The sequence below is a fragment of the Mustela lutreola genome, chromosome 1 (assembly GCF_030435805.1).
Source record: "Mustela lutreola isolate mMusLut2 chromosome 1, mMusLut2.pri, whole genome shotgun sequence".
NCBI classification, from domain to species: domain Eukaryota; kingdom Metazoa; phylum Chordata; class Mammalia; order Carnivora; family Mustelidae; genus Mustela; species Mustela lutreola.
In genome coordinates, this window is record NC_081290.1 from 250,414,383 (window position 1) to 250,435,468 (window position 21,086).

The window sequence follows — 21,086 nt, forward strand, 5'->3', positions numbered from 1 at the left end:
TTGCTCCCTTTGAAGTGGCTTAGTCATATATGTCCATTCTTAGAACAGGGCATGCATGAATTCAGCCTAAGCCACAAGAACTAAGAGCAGGGATAAGAGGGATTTGGGACATTAGAGTACATGGTGCTGCTGTCAATGGCAAAGAGATGCCGCACAGGTAAAAACAATGGCATATTCGTATGCATTAAAATGCCTTGCTCCCTCTTACTCACCTGAGAAACTCCTATCTATCTTTCCACAGTCTACTCACAAGACTATTCTAGGCAAAGAGAGTAACAAATGAAGAGATCCTGAACTGGGAAAGAACTTGGCTTAAGGAATAAAATCATAAGAAGATACTCACCAAAGATGCTATTTCCCCGAAGATACTCAATTTTAACTTGTAACAGAATTCTAGACACACATAACCTTAAGCGCTGAGTCATTATTGCTAACAAGAAATTTCTTTCCATTTAATCTCTCTCCCTAGGAGTTTTGAGCTAAGGGACACCTGGGTGGCACAGTCAGTTGAGTGCGTGACTCTTGGCTTTTGGCTCAGGCCGTGACTTCAGGGTTGTGAGATCCAGCCCCGCCTTGGTCTCAGCACAGATCTGCGTGGAGCCTGCTTAAGTGTCTCTCTCCCTGTGCCCCTACCCTTCATGTGTGTGCTCGATCACACACTCAGTCTCTCTCTCTCAAATAAATAAATTTGGGGCACCTGGGTGGCTCAGTTGGTTGAGAACCTGGCTCTTAATTTTTTTTTTTTTTTTAAGATTTTATTTATTTATTTAACAGACAGATCACAAGTAGGCAGAGAAGCAGGTAGAAAGAGAGAGAGGAGGAAGCAGGCTATCCGCGGAGCGGACAGCCCGATGCGGGGCTCGATCCCAGGACCCTGGGATCATGACCTGAGCCGAAGGCAGAGGCTTTAACCCACTGAGCCACCCAGGCACCCCCTGGCTCTGAATTTTGACTCAAGTCATGGTCTCTAGGTTGTGAAATTGAGCCCCCAGTCAGCCTCCGTGTTCAGTGAGGAAGTCTGCTTGAGATTCTGTCTCTCCTCTTCTTCTCCTCCCACGCATGCTCGCTCGCTCGCTCTCTAAAATAAATAAATAAACAAATCTTCTAAATGAATGAATGAATGATAAAAAAGGGAAGAAGCTTTGAGCTGAGCTAAGCACGGTATTTCCAGGAGAGTTCTGGGAGCCCGAGGGCCGCCTGCCTCCCAAGCGCTTTACCCTGCCAGTGGTGGTAGGTGGAGCCTACGGAGTAAGACGGATCTGAGGAGTACCCGGGTTATACTGGAGATAAATGGTTCAGAAGGTTAAATTCTTAAGAGCTGGAAAGAGAGGGAGGACAAAACATACAATCTGAACAGGTGGAGACAACAGGGATATGGCTGAGCATGGGGTCCTGAGATGACCCGCTACAACGGGGAGCTCAGGGGCACAGTGAAGTATTGCTATGCAAGGTGGGCAGACCTATCTCCAGGGAGTCATCTTTCTGCTTCTAGTAAGGTCCTTTTCCTTTGATGGAATCAGTCAAGCAATGTTAGGAGGTAGAAACATGATCAAGCTATTTCCCAAACTTTGGTTCTCTCTCTTCAGTATGATGAAGACTTTGGACGTAAGAGGAAAGACACAAACAAGGGAGTAGGGGTTAGAGCAAAGAAGGTTCTTTGTTCTTTGTCATCCTTCCAGTCATTAAAGACACACACTATCCACTTGCCTCATGTATAGCAGGCCATGTTCTGGGCACTGAGAGAAAGGCAGAAATGAGGATTTCAGGGTTCTTGCTCCTTTGTAAGCTTGGGGAGCTGTACATCAGTCTTTTCAAAACAATGTGAGAGGCACCTCACCTCTTAAGAGCTGTGTGAAGTTGAAAGGCATTTGTCCTCTTCAGGCCTCTGTTTATAATGTTGAAGTAATACACCTGCCTTATAGCATTTGTGGGGGGATTAAAAGGCTAGGATCACAGAAAAGATTCAGGATAACATAGGAAGAGGAAATATCTGTGTCATTTGAACTGGGTCTTGAAGGATGAATTGATAAGTGAGGGAAGGACATTACAGGGTGGAGAATCATGTGAAATAGTATAGTAATCTAAAGGAGAATTTTGTTTATGATAGAATTTGGTAAAACATATTGAGGAATATGGAAAAAAATTGGAAAAAAAAAAAAACTTAAGGAAAATCAGAGTGGAGTCAGATCATGATGGCTTCATGTAGCATTCCAAGGAAGACATCTGGGATGATCATGAGTCTTGGAAGTCTTCAGGCAAAGGAGTGAGGTACTTGGAAATGATGTGTGTCTGAACAAGTAGCAGTGAAATGGAGAGGAGGGGACACAAGGAAATGGTGACAGTATGTTCATGTGGAATGATGAAAGGTGACATTCATTTGGACTCACAGCTCTTAGATAAGTGTTAAAGGAATACAGCAGGAAGAATGCATTATTTTTGCTTTGAAAGCAGAAGGTATATATGTGATTCTGTAGAAGACTTTAACTGGTGAGATTTACCATTCATCAGTGATTTTTTTTTTTTTTTTTTTTATGGAAGTTGGCAGCATTGACACATCTGAGAATAGTCAGCCTATCCATTCTCTAGAGTTTCAGGGATGTGTAACTCACCAGCCCCTGCCTGAGTCTGTTTGGCAAGTATCAGCAGCATCGGCCTTAGTTTTATCAGCATGAAAAACTGTTCAGTGAATGCACTACAATTCAGAAGTTGCTGGAACCCCTAGAAAATGGCTTTGACATTGCATAGTGTTCTGGTTATTTTGTTGTTTTTATCTAAAGGCTTTGAAATTCTGAAATTCTTTTGGGGAAAAGAAAACACCACAGAATGTACTCTATTGTATTTTTTAAGAAAAATATTTCCCCTTTGATTTCATAGTGACCCAAAGGTACAGACTGATTTTGATCTTTTGAGTTTGGGAATGTATGTATTAGATTGTCTTTGATGATAGAGGTTCCTTTTTGTGTTTGCTGCTTTGTAAGGCAACAGGGTAGGGCTAAGCAAATTATTGTATCACAGTTAAGCTTGATGCTCTACTGTAGTGGGGATTAGTCTGAGCCCCTACATGTTCCGGGTGTCCTCAGTATCTATCTGATACTACTGATTACAGTAATGCCCTATGAAGCCAATAAAAGGAACAGGAATTGGTTTGACTTTTCATTAGATGTTTTATATAATCTGCTAGATAATAATCATTAGCATTTTCTCTGTGGCTCTTGAAATAAGACCATCCTTTTACTTGCTGCCTCTTCGTGGTCATAGGATTTCACAAGGCTGATGGCTAGTGGGATGTCTCTGTAGTCATGCCCAAGAGTTTGCTCCCATGAGCTCAGGGCACACCTAGTTTGAGAGACTGGCTCCCCTCTGTCTTCTCTCTCCATGTTCTTCTCATCTCCATGTTGGAAAACGTCATCAGCCCTCTACACCCTGCTTCCCATCTTCGGCATGGCTTTTGTTGCAGAGCCAATCTTTGCTGCTTTCCCTTCCCTTTCCTGTCTCCTGCTTCTCAGGTTCTCAGCTAGTGATCATCAGTTCCTTTTTCCTGAGTTGAGACACAATCAAAACACACTTTGGGTTGATAATCTCATTCATGTCACCTGGTTGTCTTTTCTCTCTCGTGCTTACTGCTTTGAAACTATTTTCCCACTCCAGTAATTTCTTGGGTCTGACTACTGGATAAGGTGTCATTTTGGATGTTGAAGGGTTCTGATTCCATGCTTGAAAAATAGCAAGCAGAAAATGACAGCACCATGAATGGCTAATGAAAGAAAGACGGGGTACCTGGGTGGCTCAGCTAGTTAAGCCTCTGCCTTCGGCTCAGGTCATGATCTAGATCCTGGAATCTGACTTTGGTTGGACTCTCTGCTCTGCTGGGAGTCTGCTTCTCCTTCTCCCTCCCCCTCATCCCCTTGTGATTTCCATCTCTCTCTCTTTCTCTCACCCAAATTAATCAATAAAACTGTAAAAAAACAAAAAGGAAATGATTTAACTGTTGAGGTAGATTTTATTTAAAAGTTTGAAAACAATGAATATTGAACGAATGTCCCTGTTCTTGTGGTTAAGAATTATTTTCTTCTTCTCTGGTGCGTGGGTGGCTCAGTTAAGTGTCTGCCTTCATCTCAGGTCATCGTCCCAGAGTTCTGGGATCCAGCCCCTTGTCCAGCTCCCTCTGAGCAGACTTGCTTCGCCCTCTCCCTACAACCCTCTACCCACTTGTGCATGCTATTTCTCTCTCTCTCAAATAAATAAAATCTCAAAAAAAAAAAAAAATCTCCGTAGGTGCATAATTCCATTTACTTGGTATTCCATTCTGTTGAAGAAAAGAGAAGCCAAAACATTTGTAAAAGCCCAGCATTAGATGCAAATACTTGAGTGTCCTCACCAGTGGTAATAGGAAGTTTAAACAGCCTGGTGATACTCAGCTAAATCTTTTGCTGGTTTTAGAAATCTGCTCTATGATTTGTAACTTATGTCTTCAATAAGGAACAACTGAGTATGTATTATGTACCAGGAACTGTGCTTGGAACTGGAGACAGAGAGATGAAGGACCTATTAGAGAAGCTCAAACCTATTAGGACAAACCAATTAGCCAGAAGACAGAGGACATCATGGTAAGGGCTAGGATGAAATGTGCCAATGGTCCTCTGGAGAAATCAAGGAGGAGACCTATAATGGGTTGAATGGTAGCCCCCAAAAGATGTTCTAAGTCGCCTCCCCCAGAATACCTGTGAATGTGACCTTTGGAAATAGGTTATTTGCAGATCTTGTTAAGGATATCAAGGTGATACCATGCTGGATTTAGCATGGACTCTAAATCTGGTGGTTGGTGTCGCTATATGAGAGAAGTATGACTCCTTTTCTCCTGAGGAAGGGCTTGTAAAGATGAAGGCAGAGACAGGACTTCGCCTATCACCCAGAATCTCTGGCAGCCGACAGGAGCTAAGGAGAGGCATGGAACACATGCTCCCTCAGTGCCTTTGGAAGAAAAGAATGCTGCCAACACCTTGATTTCAGACTGAGGAGAGATCATTTTTTTGTGTTTGTTGGAACTTACCAAGTTAGCAGTGATTCGCTGTGGTAGCCCTAGGAAACTAATAAGGGCATCTAACCTAGACGGGCGTGGGAGAGGGACATCTATTATAAAACAGTTCTCTGTTCAGGAGACATTTCAGCTGAGGTTTGGAGGCTAACTAGGAGTTGCCAATTTATTAATGGGGAAAAGAATTCCAGGCAGAGAAAATACATATAAACGTAGTTGACGTTGTTGCCAGAAAACAGGCTTCCCTAATTCCTTATTCTGTAGAAGAGTGAAAGACAGGCTGCCCCAGGTTTGTCTCCTTTGGGCAAAGATCTTGCCTTTGCTCTGCAGAATCTGCTCGGGTCACTGATGACTGGGAGAGTCGACCTCTCTCACACTTTGACTTCCGTCACATGGGTCGAGGGGACCATCCATTTCATATCTGATTTACTATAATAGCTTTGCACCAGTCTGTCTGCTTTCATCATTGCTTGTCCAACCCTGTGGTCTCCTTTCTTCATCATAGCAGTTAGAAAGATCTTACTAAAACCTAAATGACATAGGACACTCTTGAGCATAAAATGTTCCAGCATCTCTTCATTTCCGAGTGAAAAAATAAAGTACTTTATATCCTAAAGCCCCTAGAACTGATGTTCATTGAGCTTTCTGTTGTCATCTCCTGTGATTCAGCCACTGACTCACCTGGCCTCCTTGCGATTCCTGGACATACAAAGTATGGTCCTATGTCAGGGTCTTTGCACTAAGCTGTTCCCTTTGCCCTGAATACTTAACACCCCGAACACCTGCCTGGCCTGCTCTCTATCTGTCCCTCTGTGTGTCTGTCTAAATGTCAATCCATTAGGCCTCATAGCTACCATAAATGTAAATAGTAACCCTTCCCCCAGTACTGCTTAGCTTTCTTAATTATCCCTGTAACGCTTACTATCATCTAACTTTTTGTACTTTTGTTTAATGTTTTCTGTATCTCCACTAAAAAACAAGCTTCATAAGATGGAGGGACATTATCTGTTCTGAGTGTTTTTCTGTGTGAACTGCCTAAGAGACTGCTTAGTGCATTGTAGAATCTCAACCAATAGTTTTTGGGAAAAATGATAAATTTTTAGAATGTTTTTTAACTAAGAACTTTATAAAAGAAATGAAAACAATTTGAGAGCTGATGAACCCATGCCTTATTAAAATAAATTTTAAATGTAACATTGTGAAGAAATTGCTAAGGCCTGCAGTAGGTTCTAATATTAATCTCTTGCTCCTTCCCACCAAAAAATCAAAACAAAACAAACAAAAAAACAACCAAAACCAAAAACAAATGAACAAACAAAAAACAAGACATGATTCTTAATCATTGGGGCCTTAATAGTACATTTGATTTGTTTTGGAGCCTGTTCAGTGGTGGTCTGGTCCCTTAGAGACTAGATACTGTGGCGAAGTACTTATTTCACTTGAGCTTCCTCCTTTCTCTGCCCTAAGGGAGAACACTTGAGACCCAAGTGTTACAGAATGATTTCTGTGGGAAGCTCTGCGTCTCTCCTCTGTGCTCCTTATGTGCACCGGGTGGGGCTGTGCGATGCCGTCTTTCTGTCCCTCCAGCCTGGGTACCCTGGAACTGATGGATGTCAGGGAAACTCCTGTATGGCACCCTCAGAAAGCAGTGGCGGCAGCTTGCCTAATCACTGCACGGACAGTGTGGGCACCGCAGGCAGTTATGCAAGTGAGCCCCGAGTGTGTGTGGGAATGGCTCCGGTGTGGAATAAGGCTGCCGGGGAAAAGGGGCAAGGGAACATTCTGCAGAAGGAAGCCACGCCCGGACTCTGTGCCACTTGCCGTTGTATCTATCCTGTCACCTTAACCCCAACTTGAAGGAAAGGTAGTCGTGTCTCCATCTCACAGGTGGGAAAACGGAGGCTCAGAAAAGGTTACTCACTTGCCAAAGGTCACACAGCTCGTGATTTAATCCAGGTTGCTCTGATTCTAGGGACTGTGCTCTTTACCTCCACTGGGCTGCTATAAATTAGAAACACATTTTGGGGGACTTTAGCCCAGATATCTCAAAAATAACATTAGCTCTGGAATGAGGGCAGTTCGTGTTGTAGGTGAGATACAGCTAAACATCTAGAAAGACAGATAACCAGGCAGTGGTGAAGGCTGGAGGCCCGGCGGGCACGTGTAGCATGAGCCCAGCCATTAATCAGACAAGCTCACTTAAGAGGACCCTGGGCTTTGACTTTGAAGGCAGCCAAAGAAAGGTCAAATATATGTTTTTGAATCCTCTAGCAAGCAGAGCTCTTTGAAATGCTTTGCATTCTACAACATGATAATTAATAATCCTAATTCTGAATTTCTGGCTTGGGACCTTGAAGCACGGGAGTGAAAAATAGCACCCCTTCCACAAAATACAAACAACAGCCTGGTAACCCTGTGAGTTAGGGTCTCGTTTACCATTAGCTGCCCATGTCAGTATCCTTTTCCCTAGGTGGCTTTCCCTTCTGTGATTGTATGTACAAGACTAATGATAATAGTGTCAAGAATTATTAATGTCCTTTGAGCACCTGGCTCTAAACACTTGACCTCCAGTAACCTTTACTCTCTACAACAACCATACAAAGAAGGTGCCATTTTAATTCCCCATTTTGTCATGAGGAAAATGATGTTTACAGGTGTTTCTCCATACGCTCTAGGTTATACAGCTAGAAAAAGACCTGAAATCTGCAGCCCGGCAGCCCGTGCCCCGGAGTGTGTCATCTGACCGTCGAGGTGTCTGTGTTAGGTATTTGAAAGGACAGAGATGGGGGGGGCCGTGTTTGCTGCCGTGTTTGATCGCTAAGACAGTTCTTTCTCTTCTTTTCTTCTTTTCCTCATCTTTCTCTCCTCCCTTATTTCTGACCACCCCCACTCCTCCCCACACCACATATTCCTTAAAAAACCCAAACAAGCCTTCTCCTACTGTGGGGATTTGGCCTCACTTCTCAGGCGCCTGAGGCTGTGTCAGAATCCCAGAGATTGGAATTCTCAGTCTCTGCCTCATAATTAATTTTTTTTCTTGGGCAAGTCATCAAACCTCTCTCCTCTCCGTGTCCCCGTTCATTACAGAATGAAGGCACCATGACAAACCGCCTCTTAAGATTCTTGCCGAGCACGCTTTCCACAAAAGCACAGGATGCTTTACGAATCTGAGAAATTGCTCCGATTTCAGGCTGGAGGTTGGTAGGAAATGGAAAAGCCCTCTCAGGCGCTCTGGTCCACCGGAGTGACCCAGCGACTGTCACTGCAGCCTGGATTCATATCTCACTCAAGATTTAACACCTCATTCCATGTAGTTCTGTAAAATCACAGACTGCGTTTGCCTGGGAGAGCTTGCTGGAATTTATTTCTTGAAAGTCTCCAGACTTTGACCTCCCGGGGTAATCTATGTCTTGGCTCTGATATGGCGGTGCAGCGGGAAACCTTCTGACCCCCTCACCCGGGCTCTCTCCTCAACTGCTTTCCACCAATAGCACTTCCCGTGCTCCTGTTTTTTAGCGCGTCTGTTAATGCCGAACACCAGATTATGAATTGCTTTCAGAGTTTTTGTTGCAAAGGCATAATTTGACTGTTGCCTTAGTTTTTACATCGTAGGGAGTCCTTAACTAACTTCCTGAATTTTGCTTTTTGAAATTTGAACGCCACCTCTTACTCGGTTCCTTCTCCCTAGGTTTTTGTCTTAAACCCGTATTATTTTCCTTGCCTTTGATTCTAGTCCTCAACAAGATCTCAAACCCTGGTGTTGATTTTTACACCACTTAGGGAAGACCTAACTATATTCGCTGTGTTACATCAAATAATATATTAAACTTATTAATAATAAATTAAATATAATTAATAAAACACAATAAATATATTCACTCTATTAATTAACCTGGAGGGAAGGAGACTGACAGTTTTAAGAGGAACTAACTATTATTGGGCACTTTGGTTTGTAGGCACTGTGACAAGTACTTCATATGCACTACTTCTTTGATGCTGGTAATATCAGTAGACTCAAGGTTCTCCCAGTGCCTTAACTATACAGATAAGGAATTTGATGCTTAATTAAGGAGATTAAGCAGTTTTCAAAAATAAGGTCATGGTGATAATCCTTTTGTATTATAGAAATGTGATAAATCAACACATTTTTCACCTTAAACTTACACAGTGCTTTATGTCAGTTATATCTCACCAAAGTTGAGGGGTGGAAATCAGTCAGCTAATGAGGGTTGTAGAACGATGACTAGAATCTAGATGTTTCCAGAGTCTTACCCCCTCACCAAGCTGTAGGCTTTGTAGGAGAATTACCCGGCACCCGTGTTGTTTGGATTATATGTCAGTGATTGACCCCTGTGTGCACAAAGTCAGGGCCAAATATTCCTCAGTCCCAAGTTTTTAGAGATGTTCTGCTGAATTACTCTTCTTTTTATATATATTTCATCCATTTCTGCATTTCAGAGACTTTAGCTCATGGAACCTCTTCATAATTAAATGTTGACGGTGCCTTCCTAGGGACAAGCCACCGGTCTTATTCTGAATGAAACTGGAATTGCAGGAAAAGAAGGCAATATTGGCAGTCCCAAATCCTTCCTAAGAGCGTGGGTACCTGACGAGGAAGGCAGAGTAGGAGGAGCTCTTCAGTGAAAGAGCCAAAAGCCTGGGTTAGTTGACTACCAGCTCCAGTCACCTCTTCTTCCTCCTCATGGCCTGTCTTCCAGCAAGCTCAGTCCTTCTTTGGTTCCAACAGTGGTGCTCCATGTCTCTGCTCTTCTGTCCGTGCTGTTCCTCCCCACCCCTGACTTGACCGTCCTTGGTCCCGTCCTGCCTTACAGTTACTTACTGTTTTTCTGGTTTTAGCTCAGGTATCTGCTGTTGTGTGGACAGACCCCTCTTTGACCTTCTAGGAAGAAGCAGTCCTTTCCTTCTCTCTGCCTCCTTTGCGTTTGTGTCAGTGTTATTGCTAGGATCTGTAAAGCACTACATAATCTGTACAATCCACACCTCAGGGCTTTTGCACTTGCTGTAACCTCTACTTAGAACACTTTTCTGCTTGATGGCTCACTCTTTCTTTGCTTGGGTCTTTACTCACATGTCACCTACTCAGTGAGGCCTTCTATTATCCCCTTGTTTAATTGCAACCTTCCCCATAGGCACAGCCTCCACTCCCCTGCTCTCTTCTGTTTCTTATTATATTGCCTTTCACATAACTTTGTCACTTGCACATCTATTTTGTTGTTCTGTATCTTCCCCCACTAGAATACAGACCCGTAATATGAAATATTTTAACTAGGGCACTTGGGTGGCTCATTCATTAAGAGGCTGCCTTCGGCTCAGGTCATGATCCTGGAGTCCTGGGGTTGAACCCTGCATTGGTCTCTCTGCTCAGCAGGGAGCTGCTCCCTCTTCCCGTCCCCACTGTTTGTGCTCCCTCTCTCACTGTGTCTCTCTCTGTCAAATAAATAAAATCTTTAAACACAACATTTTATCTATTCTTTGTATTCCCTGGCTCTCAGAATAATCTCTGGCACAGAGGGTGTTCAATAAGTAATTGTTGAATGACAAAATGAAGGATTGTCTTAACTTTTCTAGCCTTTGGCACCGTTGACATTTTGGTCTGGATAATTCTTGGCTTTGGGGCTGTCCTGCGCATGCGGGATGTTCAGTGGTAGCATCCCTGCTCTCTACCCACTAGTATGGCCACCAGTGGCACTTCGCCATTTGTGATAAATGAAAAGATCTCCAGACATTGTCATATATCCCCTGAGGTGGGGAGAATTGCTCTCAGAGAGAACCGCTGTAATAAACTTGCAGCTTCTGGAGAACAGGGATCATATCTTATTAGAGTATCTAGTGTCTTAATAGGTAGTAAATGTTTGAGACATTTTAAAAACAGAATTGATCCGACACAGTCAAATGGTCCTCTCAAATTTCATGATACAGTTCATGACACAAAACTATCTTCTGAAACATTGTTTTCTCCATATAATTAATTTACAAAAAAAATAGAAGTTTAGTATCACCAGAGCTCCAGATGATATATAGAGGAAATCATATTTGCAAAAATAATATGACCCTGGTCCTTAAGAATCTCACCGTCCAGTTAGAGCAGCATATGTATAGCACCCCCTCCAAAAACTGGAAAAGGATGCACTATCTCTTTATTCAGCCTGTGCCATTCGCATCGAATTTATCCTCTGTAACAGATTTTCTATGAAGACCCATAGAGTGAATATTTTGACTTTCCAGACCAGAGGGTGTCTGTTGCGACTACATCTGCAGAAAATAACAGCATTACAGACATTGTCTTATATCAGTGTTTCTAAAGCTAAGACCAGAATCTCAAGACTAATCTAAAAGTGACTGTTCCCCCCACACCATTGCAGAATGCTGCAGACTAGAAGAATACAGTGACTAGCAAGGCTGTATGAAACAAGGGCACAGCTTAAACTGCAGCCTTAGTGGGCTGGGGAAGCAAATCATTGGATCATAGCCATATTTTATAAATGATAGAAAATATAGTACAATACAAGGTGATGCAATGAAGGCAATACAATAGAAAATATCAAAATGTGTTACACAGACTAAGTCAGTCTTCCGTTACAGGTTGTGTATATGTGAAGGCTTATGATAGAAAACTTATTTCTTACTGTTGAGTAAAACAAGATTAGCAAAACATGATCTTAAATCAAATAACTACAATGATGGACAGAACAAAAGTCTGTATGCGGATAACCAGGCAGGACAGTGCTATGCCTGAAGGTCACTAACAAATCCAGGAAGTGGACGGGAAATGGGAAGATGGAGAGGATGGGTCACAGATTCTAAAATGCTCCTGCTGGCCTGCGTGGCTTCCTGCATTCTCTTATGCTGTCCGGTCTCTGACCTTGATGTGAGTTATAAATATTGGCTCATTTTCATCTTCTGTTCAGTACCTTTCCACAGGACAAACCTTGACCTGCCCTGCCCTTTTCCCTCTGATTCTCTGCTTAGCAAAAATCCCATTCATTCTTTCAGACCCAACTCAAATGCCAGCTCTGTTGAAAAGCTTTGCCCTAAGCCCACCAGGCATAATTTATCATGTTCTCCTCCATGTTCTCTCAGCACTTTATTCATACTGCTATAGTAGCATTTATCATGTTTTACGATGCTTGGTTTTATATGTGCCGCTCTCTGTCTCTGGCTTATGAACTTCCTGGGGATGGGAACCATCTCTCACCTCATTGTAGGCTTCTCAGTATCCAGCATATCATCTGCACATGGTAGGTGGACAAGCCCCACGTGGATGGCTTAGAGAGGTGGTTGATGTGGGACCCGAAACCCAGGGAACCGCTTTATAACATTGTGACCTTCCCCTTGTCTAAGCCAGCTTTCTCATCTGACAGTGATAATAGCATGTCTAATGCACTGGGCTGCTGTTGTTAGCATGAAAGGGAATATTGTCTGTAAAGTACATCATAGGTCTTCCAAAAATGGGATTCACCTTTACTGTTGTTAATATTATTACAGTTGATAAGGAGTTTGCAAAGGGGTATTGGAATTGTGGGTACAAACATAGATGGTACGAGGGATGAAAGGTGATTTGGGGCTAATAATGAAATACTAACTTATGCAATAGACTGTGTGCTTGCAACCAGAATGATATGAAAATTGAGAGTTGTAGACATCTAGATGTTTGGTTTGATGTATCAGACAAGCCACCTGGTGAGAGATTTAAGTTGAGAGTAGAGGCCAGTCTATCTTTTCTCTTTATTTTAAACTGTTTTTTGAGGGGAGAAATTGGGAGGGGAGAAATGGAAAATAATGGGTTAAAATAACAGAATTTTGCTCCTGTGGACACCTAGTAGACTTAAGTAGTGTGAAGTTGGAACACACTTCCTCACTCTCAACACTATTGACATTTGCGGTCAGATAGTTCTTTGTTAGGCAGGGTCAACCTATGCATTACAAGATGTTTAGCAACATCCCTCTCCTCTACTCACCAATTGCCATTAGCACGCTGATCCCACCTGCCATCTTCTGAGGATGAAAAATATTTGAGGGAGTCTTTGATGGACACATAGCATGTGCTGAAAGAGGTGAGCAATCAACCAAAAAGCAAACATGGAGGTGATATCCCCTTTGTTATTGACAGAACTGGGTTAAAGAACATGAGTTTCAGTCTATAACAAGCTAGTTTGCTAAGAATGAACACAGAATTTAAGGCCGACTTACCAACCACATCCCAGGGAGGAAGGTGTCATTCAGGAGATAAGGAAAATTGATTCCGTCTGAAGGCAGCTTACTCACAAGAGAGATGCAGGGTGGCCATAGAGTTATGCTGGACATGAATAGATTTTAAATATCTCCTTCCCCCTCACCTCCTGATTTTTGGATTTTAGGTTCACATAATCAACTTAATTTTAATCTTTGATTCGAGACATTTTAGGACCATTGGTCCATGGTGGTCAGCTATCATTTACTTACATACCTCAGTGGTTATTTTTAAATGATGTAATTCACATCTAGTAACAAATTATCTAGAATAAAACTAGAAGTGTAAGAGTTACATACTTCTAAACATACAGTGCTTCTCTGCCTAGTCTCCTGCTTCTCCCACCTGAGAATCATCATCCTGATACATATTCTTTCTAAATTTACCAATGGAATTTAAATCCTTTACCTCCACAGGGCAGAGTGAGCAGTGCTGGCAAGAGAGGTCAGAAATGAACTTAAGGAGAGAAGCAAAGGGTTTCCTTTTAACAGATGGTGCTGAGGCATGTTTGTTTTCTTTTATTTTGTCAGGATACAGGGTATCCCTAGAAACGAAATATATGCCCATAGAACTTTAAGAGGATCCTGCAAAGTGTCTAGAACTTGAAAGGTTGTTACTTTTTATTAGTGTAAAACTATTTTTGTCAAACTGAACACATGATGATGATACTGAACATCTACGGACTGGTGTCTGCAAACCCACATTCTCATTTTGTTTCCCTTAATGCCCAAGTTTTGTTTCCCATGCGGAGAATTGTTGCCTGAAAACAAGTAGTCTGTCTGTGGATTAATGCTTTTTCAATTTTGAGTTTTCTGATTTTATTTTCATGCACAAGGCAGAGTCCTTTACAAAATAGAACAATACCATTTCAGAGTTGATCCAGTGCTGCATCTCCCCCAGGGTAATACATTAATAACAAATGACACTGTGATGACCGATTCAGGTTCATAATTCCATTGTATATTTGCAGTCTATTCAAGACATGCTTCAGAATTAGGAAAGTGGTTGGCAAAAGAGCCACATACCCATGATGCCTGAGTTTTTCCAAGTTTGCAGAGGAGCTGTGGCTCCAAGTTCCATTGCAAACCATATGATACTATGTCATCTAGTCAAGGATAGAATGACAGTGAGCCCTCATTAAAGAATAAGCTCCACTGCATAGGGATCTTTTCTAAGTCACTGCTACATCTCCAGGATGTAGCACACAAACCGGTGCATAATAGTATTGCTATTTGGAAAAACAGACTCCTGGTGATGAATAAGAATCAGGTCTAGTTCTTGAGCATATCACACCTGCCATGCCCTGTGCTGGGTGGTTTACATTGGTAATTGAATTGAACCTTGCACAGCATGGACGTTATTATTGTTACTTTATTCTTGAGGAAACTGAGGTCCACAGGAGTGAAATAATTCGCTGTAGGTGACACAGCTAATAAATCCAGAACAAGGACTTGAGCCATGTAATTCTGCCATCCTATCTTCTCATAAAGTAGAAAGAAATGTGATGGTGACTTGGCTTCTCGTTTCAGTTATGCCACCAACAAAGTAATGCTGCACCAAATTGTAGGTCCTCTTGAGTATCAGAATTGTTTTCTTTGAAATGCTAGGTTGATAGTTGAGGAAGAAGAACCAGATATAAACAATCTATTCACAACCGTAGTTTAGAATACCTGTGTATTTGGATATCTTAGAAGGTATTCAAAGAAAACTTGAGTTGATCTTGAGTTCACATTTTGGATGGCATGCTTCCTTATTTGCTTTTGTGTTTTGTTTTTCAAAGTACTATGTCATATTCTGTGAGGTTCGAGTGGGTAATGAATTTCTTTTTTATCCAGGATAATTGCCATTTAAAAATCACACATGCCTGGATTTGGTCAATCATGATGAGACTTGGCCAAAAATGGAGATCAGATAAGATGTACATGAACTTGAGCAACTCCCTGCCTCCCTTCGCTTTCATGTCACATATGCGATTTGGTATATTTTTTTTGCTTTCAATATATAATTCATTTCCTTAGCCATTATGGAACTATTGAAAAAAAATAAGGCTTCCCATGTGAATATTTGATTGCAGATTAGTCTGCACTATAACATATAAAGAAAAGGCAAGACTTTGTAGCCTTTGAGCAAAGAAGCCTTTGCTTAAATCTTGAGCTCTGCTGCTTTCCAACTGTATGGCCTTAGTTGGGGTATTTCATTTTTGAGCCCCAGTTTTACCTTTTTTTGTAAAAGAAATAGTAACACCTACCTAATAACATGATGTTAAGGGCCATTACTAGTATTAGAAATTAAAGCATAAATAACAAGGGATGCCTTTCACCCATCGTTGGTGAAGCCGAACACCTTGTCAGATGGGTTTGTATTGTCTGGGTGTTAGATGATTTGTCCTTGTCCCGTGTTTCACAGCCGTGACATTATTGCTGTCAAATAAATTTATATAACAAGGTACTTAACACTGTTGTGCCCCACACTATTTAAAGGCCCTTACTATGAATAGTAACTAATTTCACCCTCATAGCACCGTATTTATTATCACATCTATGTTCTTAAAACATCACAAACATCTCATGCTTTCTTCACAAAAATCTCTATCATTTCTTCTTAAGAGTCAAGTCAGTCAGGAACACATGTATTTTGAGATTCATGTATTTTGAATCTGCCGATCTGTGTGTATACATGAGTGTGTGTGCGCATACGTGCACACTCCTCTGGATCAAGTGTTGTTTGTTTCACTAAAGAAACCCAAGCTGCACTTCTTGCTTCTAAACTCATCTTCTTTTGGAGTCACTTGAAACTTTTCCTTACCAGCTTTCCATCTATCATTTTCAGTTTGCAAAACCACTTTATTTTTTTGTTACCAGCTTTGATGCAGAGCTATAGGTTAGATACCTTACTTGGAAATGGCAGTCATCAGAGCACACATGTGTGATCTTTGGGGTTAAGGGATTTTGTGTACACTTGTATGCATATATTTATATACATATTGATTTTTTATTTTTGGTGAACATACCAAGGCAGATTTTGTGTAAATGTTTTTTACAGTCCCAGGGTACTAAGATGTTGGAAAATGGGGAATGGTATTTGGATAGCAAGGTATGCACTATCTGTCTGGCAGATGCAAAGGAGCTCACAATTACTAAGCTACAGAATGTTAAATTATCCAGATGATATTAAATGATATGGGAAATGGCAATATTGTGAGAAGTTCTGTGTAGCTGAACTATTGTCAAACTATCCAAAGACGTTATGTAGCTTTTTAGAGTTAAAGCCATATTATTTGTGTGATGATGGCAAAATATAACCATGGTATCTTTCTAGTGTGACATGTTTCTAATTGCAATTAAAGCCATTTGCTCACCTAGCTCTCACGTGAAAAACAAAACAAATCTGTGGTACCAAGTTGCAGTCATCTTCATTTAGGAGAAATTTTGCAGTTTTGGCACACTAAATTACTGGTTCTCCTACACGCCTTGAAAATAAATTATTTGGCATGGAAGTGTTGAGGAATTATTAGAACAATAGCTTTCTGATCAGAATAGCCTGCAAAATATAGATGAATTCATTCAGCAGTGATTTTTAAGCATTGGCTGTGTTCTCGGATTTTGAAATGGTGGTACAGTAGGGAACAAGAACAAAATCCCAGTTTCTTGTCCTGATGGTTCTTACAGTCCAATGGACAAAACAGAAGATGGTAATCAAATACAGGTAAGTGAACAATGGTAGCTAGTACTGCAAAGGAGAGGTTCCCGGAGCTATGTTGTGCTAGTGGGTAAGAGGGAAATTAACCTGGTCTCAGAAGGCTAGCAGGGTAGTACTGAGATGGGGTTAGGATCATTTTTTGATGCTTGTGAAAGGCTTATCAAAGTCCAAACCCTTTGAAACTGCATTTTCACATAGAAGCATTTCCCTTGTGTTAAGTATTTTAACTCTAAGGACAAGGCATCATTTTATTATAGAATCGTTGGAAAATCTTAAATATTCAAAAGTAAGTGTTTAATTAAATGTATGTTATCTAAAATTATACTGAATACCTGGGGTGCCTCAGTGGTTCAGCTGATTAAGCATCCAGCTTTGGGTTGTGGCTCAGAACATGATCTCAGGTCATCAGATCAAGCCCATGTCCAGCTTGTGCTCAGTGCAAAACCTACTTGAGATTCTCTCTTTTTTTCTCTCTCTCTCTGTCCCTCCTCATGCTTATGTGTGCACACACACGAGTGCTCTCTCTCTCAATAGATAAATAAATAAAATCTTTTAAAACTTATATTGACTATCCAAAATCTTTTAAAACAATATAAGAATGTTTATATTGTAATAAAAGATGTTTGGGGAATAGTTACAAAATAGCATTTAAATTGCCTTTGCCTTTATTCCTACCCTATCCTTTCTAGTTACACAATTTGTCTTATTTGATTTCAAATATATTAATAACCAGAATAACAACAGTAGTAGCTGCTCATACTATCACTTACACGTGCCAGCCCTGTGTGAAATACTTTATATCTGTTGTTTCAAGTGATCTCGTGTAAATGACTGAAATAGGCATTATGACATTTATTTCTTTCTGTATACCAAAACTTTTAAATATGTCAGCACAGGTATGTATGCTCTATGCACCAAAGAAAGAATTGTTTCAGTATTCACACTATTCACCATGAGTTTCCTTAGTGTCATCTTATCTAAGAATATCTCTTATTCTTTTTTTGTGTGTGACAGCATTCTGCCAAGAGGGCTGCAGATATGGTGGAACCTGCGTGTCTCCTAACAAGTGTGTCTGTCCTTCTGGATTCACAGGAAGCCACTGTGAGAAAGGTAACCTTGCCTGTTATTTGGTGGGGGGTGCAGAGGGTGGAGAGAGAGAGAGAGACTTCCAGAGCTAATGGATCTCTTTCTCTAGGTATAGCACTGTGGGTTGACTCAATATGTCCAATTTTGATGGTAGATGAACTTCTCCCAAGTTAGTTTTCTTCTGCTTGCTACATAACAGGCATCTTCTCTTTGAAAATAGGGCTTCATTTGCTCTCCCTCCAGTGTGTCTAATTCAGCAAGGTCCAGTGTTTTCTCCACTCTGCTTGCCAGTATGCATTTTTAGTGCTAATTAGAGATAAAGCCTCACGAACTGACTTGCCCCACTTATCATTTATTGGGTAGAATCACATGCAACTATTAGAGTTTTAACAATCTGCTGCATCAACGGAATCTAAATTAGAACCACATGCTCCTTGCGTAAAAGCACATTAAATAACTCCAGCAGGTTTATGGGTGTCCTTGGAATTTTATTCCAATATTGGTTTATTACAAACATTATCATTCATGGACCTGATAATGTAAGCCAATTAGCATCAGTAAGATTCCATTATGCACCCCTTTCTGTTTGTAGTAAATGTAATGTTTATACTCGGTGCTATTTGGTGAAATCCAGCTCTGTCATTAATTGAAGAGGTCCTCCTACCTTTGTGTAAGTGGATTTTGATAATCAGTGTTAGTTTGCCAGTGTTCGTAATCAATGGAAGCAACAGGTCTATGTCATAGAAAACTAAATATTTCAGTATATTTGTCCATGAGATTTATTAGGGTAAAACCACTGTACCGTATTTTTCTGAGAAGGGAATAAACTTGACACTTAACATAGAATTGCAGAGAGGAGTGGAAATACAACGTTGTCATCATCATTCCTATTATCTGATGAGACGGAGGATGTCTTCATCTAATGCCAAAGATCTAAGCAAAGCTCTTTTTACCTTCATGTTTAAAAGTTTCATTTTTTTAATGAGCCTATTTATTATACCCCAAATTGTACCACATAATTACATTGTGCTACCTATACATTTATAAGGCAGCTTGATCCTTTAAAAAACATGTCAAATTTTACATAAATTATTCAACAAGAAAATCAACAACGTGTGTGCCATTGTTTCCATATTTTGTGATATTATCAACAAATGAAGTCACATTTATTAAATAATATTAATTGTCTCATCCTTAAAAAGAGACCTGCCAAGCTCTGCTCCTGAGCAACATGAGAGCGTTGCCACATGGAGCTGAAATATTCTTGCCAAAAGCAAAGACATTTAATGGTAACTCAACACACATGCCTTTATTGCAGTACCTTGGATTTTGATTAGGTTTTCTAAAATGAAAAAAAAAAAAAAAACCCAAAAAACAAAAAAAACCAAAGCAAAACCAAACTAAAGGTTTTGTCTTATTTCCTCTAGAACTGCTGTGTTTCTCTAAATGAGTCACAGGGATGTGTGGAGACAGAACGGTGATGGTGATGATGTTGATAATGACTAATGAGAGTCGATTTCTCATGTGGTATTTAAGTCTCAGGCCTCGTGAATGAATGCGTTCATATGAACAACAAACGGAATTGCTATGGTTGCTACATCTTGATAGATGGCAAACTAAAGCTTTGGCCAGTTGAAGTGATTCTGCAATGCTACAGAGCCAGTGTCAGAACTGAGAATGAAACATAAGTTACATTGTGCAAAGCCTGCCTTATAAGCCCTTGCGTGTGTTTCTCAAGGATAATATGTGGACTTCCTGTTAAAATACAGATTTCTCCACTTCTGCCCCCTATCTGGTGAATCAGAAAGTCTGAGTGGGGAGGGTCCACAAACTTGTACTTGCACCAAACACCTCAGGTAGTTACAAGCCAGTAGTAACAACTGGTTTATACATTAAACAACGTTTATACTTAAACAACAATTACATTGTAATTGAGATCCTTAACCAGAACGTCTGTAAAGTTCTTACTCTTTTTACCTTTTAAAGAAATAGGGGAGAGCATTGATCTCTTAGACCAGGGTCTGAGTTAGTGGCAGCTCAGGAAAAATTAATTGTAGTTTCTCATGGCTTGTTCATGAGACCTCTGGTCTTATCTCTTTTCAATAAGTGGTTGGTTGGATCAGTGCTTACATTCTGGCCCATGATGTGGAGCAGGAAAAATAGAGATAAAGGAGAAAATCAAGACCTGAGTGAAAATAAAACAAGGATTGGTAGGACATGGGTTCCTACGTAGATGTTATTAATATAAATGTTGGATTTGAGATTGAGAATTGCATTTTCCTGGGTATGTACACAATTATTGTAGGATTAAAACAAACAAACAAACAATGTTTCTCCACATGTGATGCTCTCTCCCATCAGTAGCACAGCCATTCCATTTGATACTGGCCAGTAGTCTAATTCTGCAAGACTTTTTTGTAGAATAAAGTACACATTTTCCAGTCACTTGTATGTAAGGGATGTAGATGAATTGTAGGCAAATACTGAAAACCTATGCCATACCTTATCTGAATTATTTTGTCATGTTGCTCATTAAGAATAAACATCAATTCTGTTTTCCATTGAATAGTGATATGGATACCTTGAGTCTTAGAGTGTGAGTGAAAAATACAAATGCATTATGAATGTTTCATAGCATGATTAGACTAAATCTTTCATTGGGTTTCTTTCAATTTCAGGGCTAATTAAATGGTCTCATTTGATCTATGTAGAGTTCACTTATATTTAGTCTTAAAATGTTTCCCATGGCCCCCCTGGTCATTGGTTTTACGCATTGTGACATTCAGCATTTTAGAATACATGCACATTTAGTTAAATCTTGGAAATCATTTGTTAAAGAAAATGCATATCTAGAATTTAATGAGGTTAAAGCCACCTGTGTTTGGTATGTAACACAAAAGTGAACAGCTCAGATGAGAAATCAAAGAGGTACACTAAATCCAAAAATAGGTCACATATCATGAAACAGAGCACCATCTTCTGAGAACTGAATGAGATTAAGTTTTCTACTTGGTA

General features: G+C 40.6%; 1 protein-coding gene across 2 annotated transcripts in view; it reads left to right on the forward strand.

Annotated features, from left to right (window-relative positions):
• The window catches only part of NELL1 (neural EGFL like 1), an 847,777-nt gene that overhangs the window by 605,841 nt on the left and 220,850 nt on the right, over window positions 1-21,086 (forward strand). For both annotated transcript variants that reach the window (XM_059138327.1, XM_059138338.1), the window contains exon 15: window positions 18,000-18,095. In XM_059138327.1, the coding sequence (XP_058994310.1) occupies window positions 18,000-18,095 (96 nt within the window). The remainder of the gene's footprint in view (window positions 1-17,999; window positions 18,096-21,086) is intronic.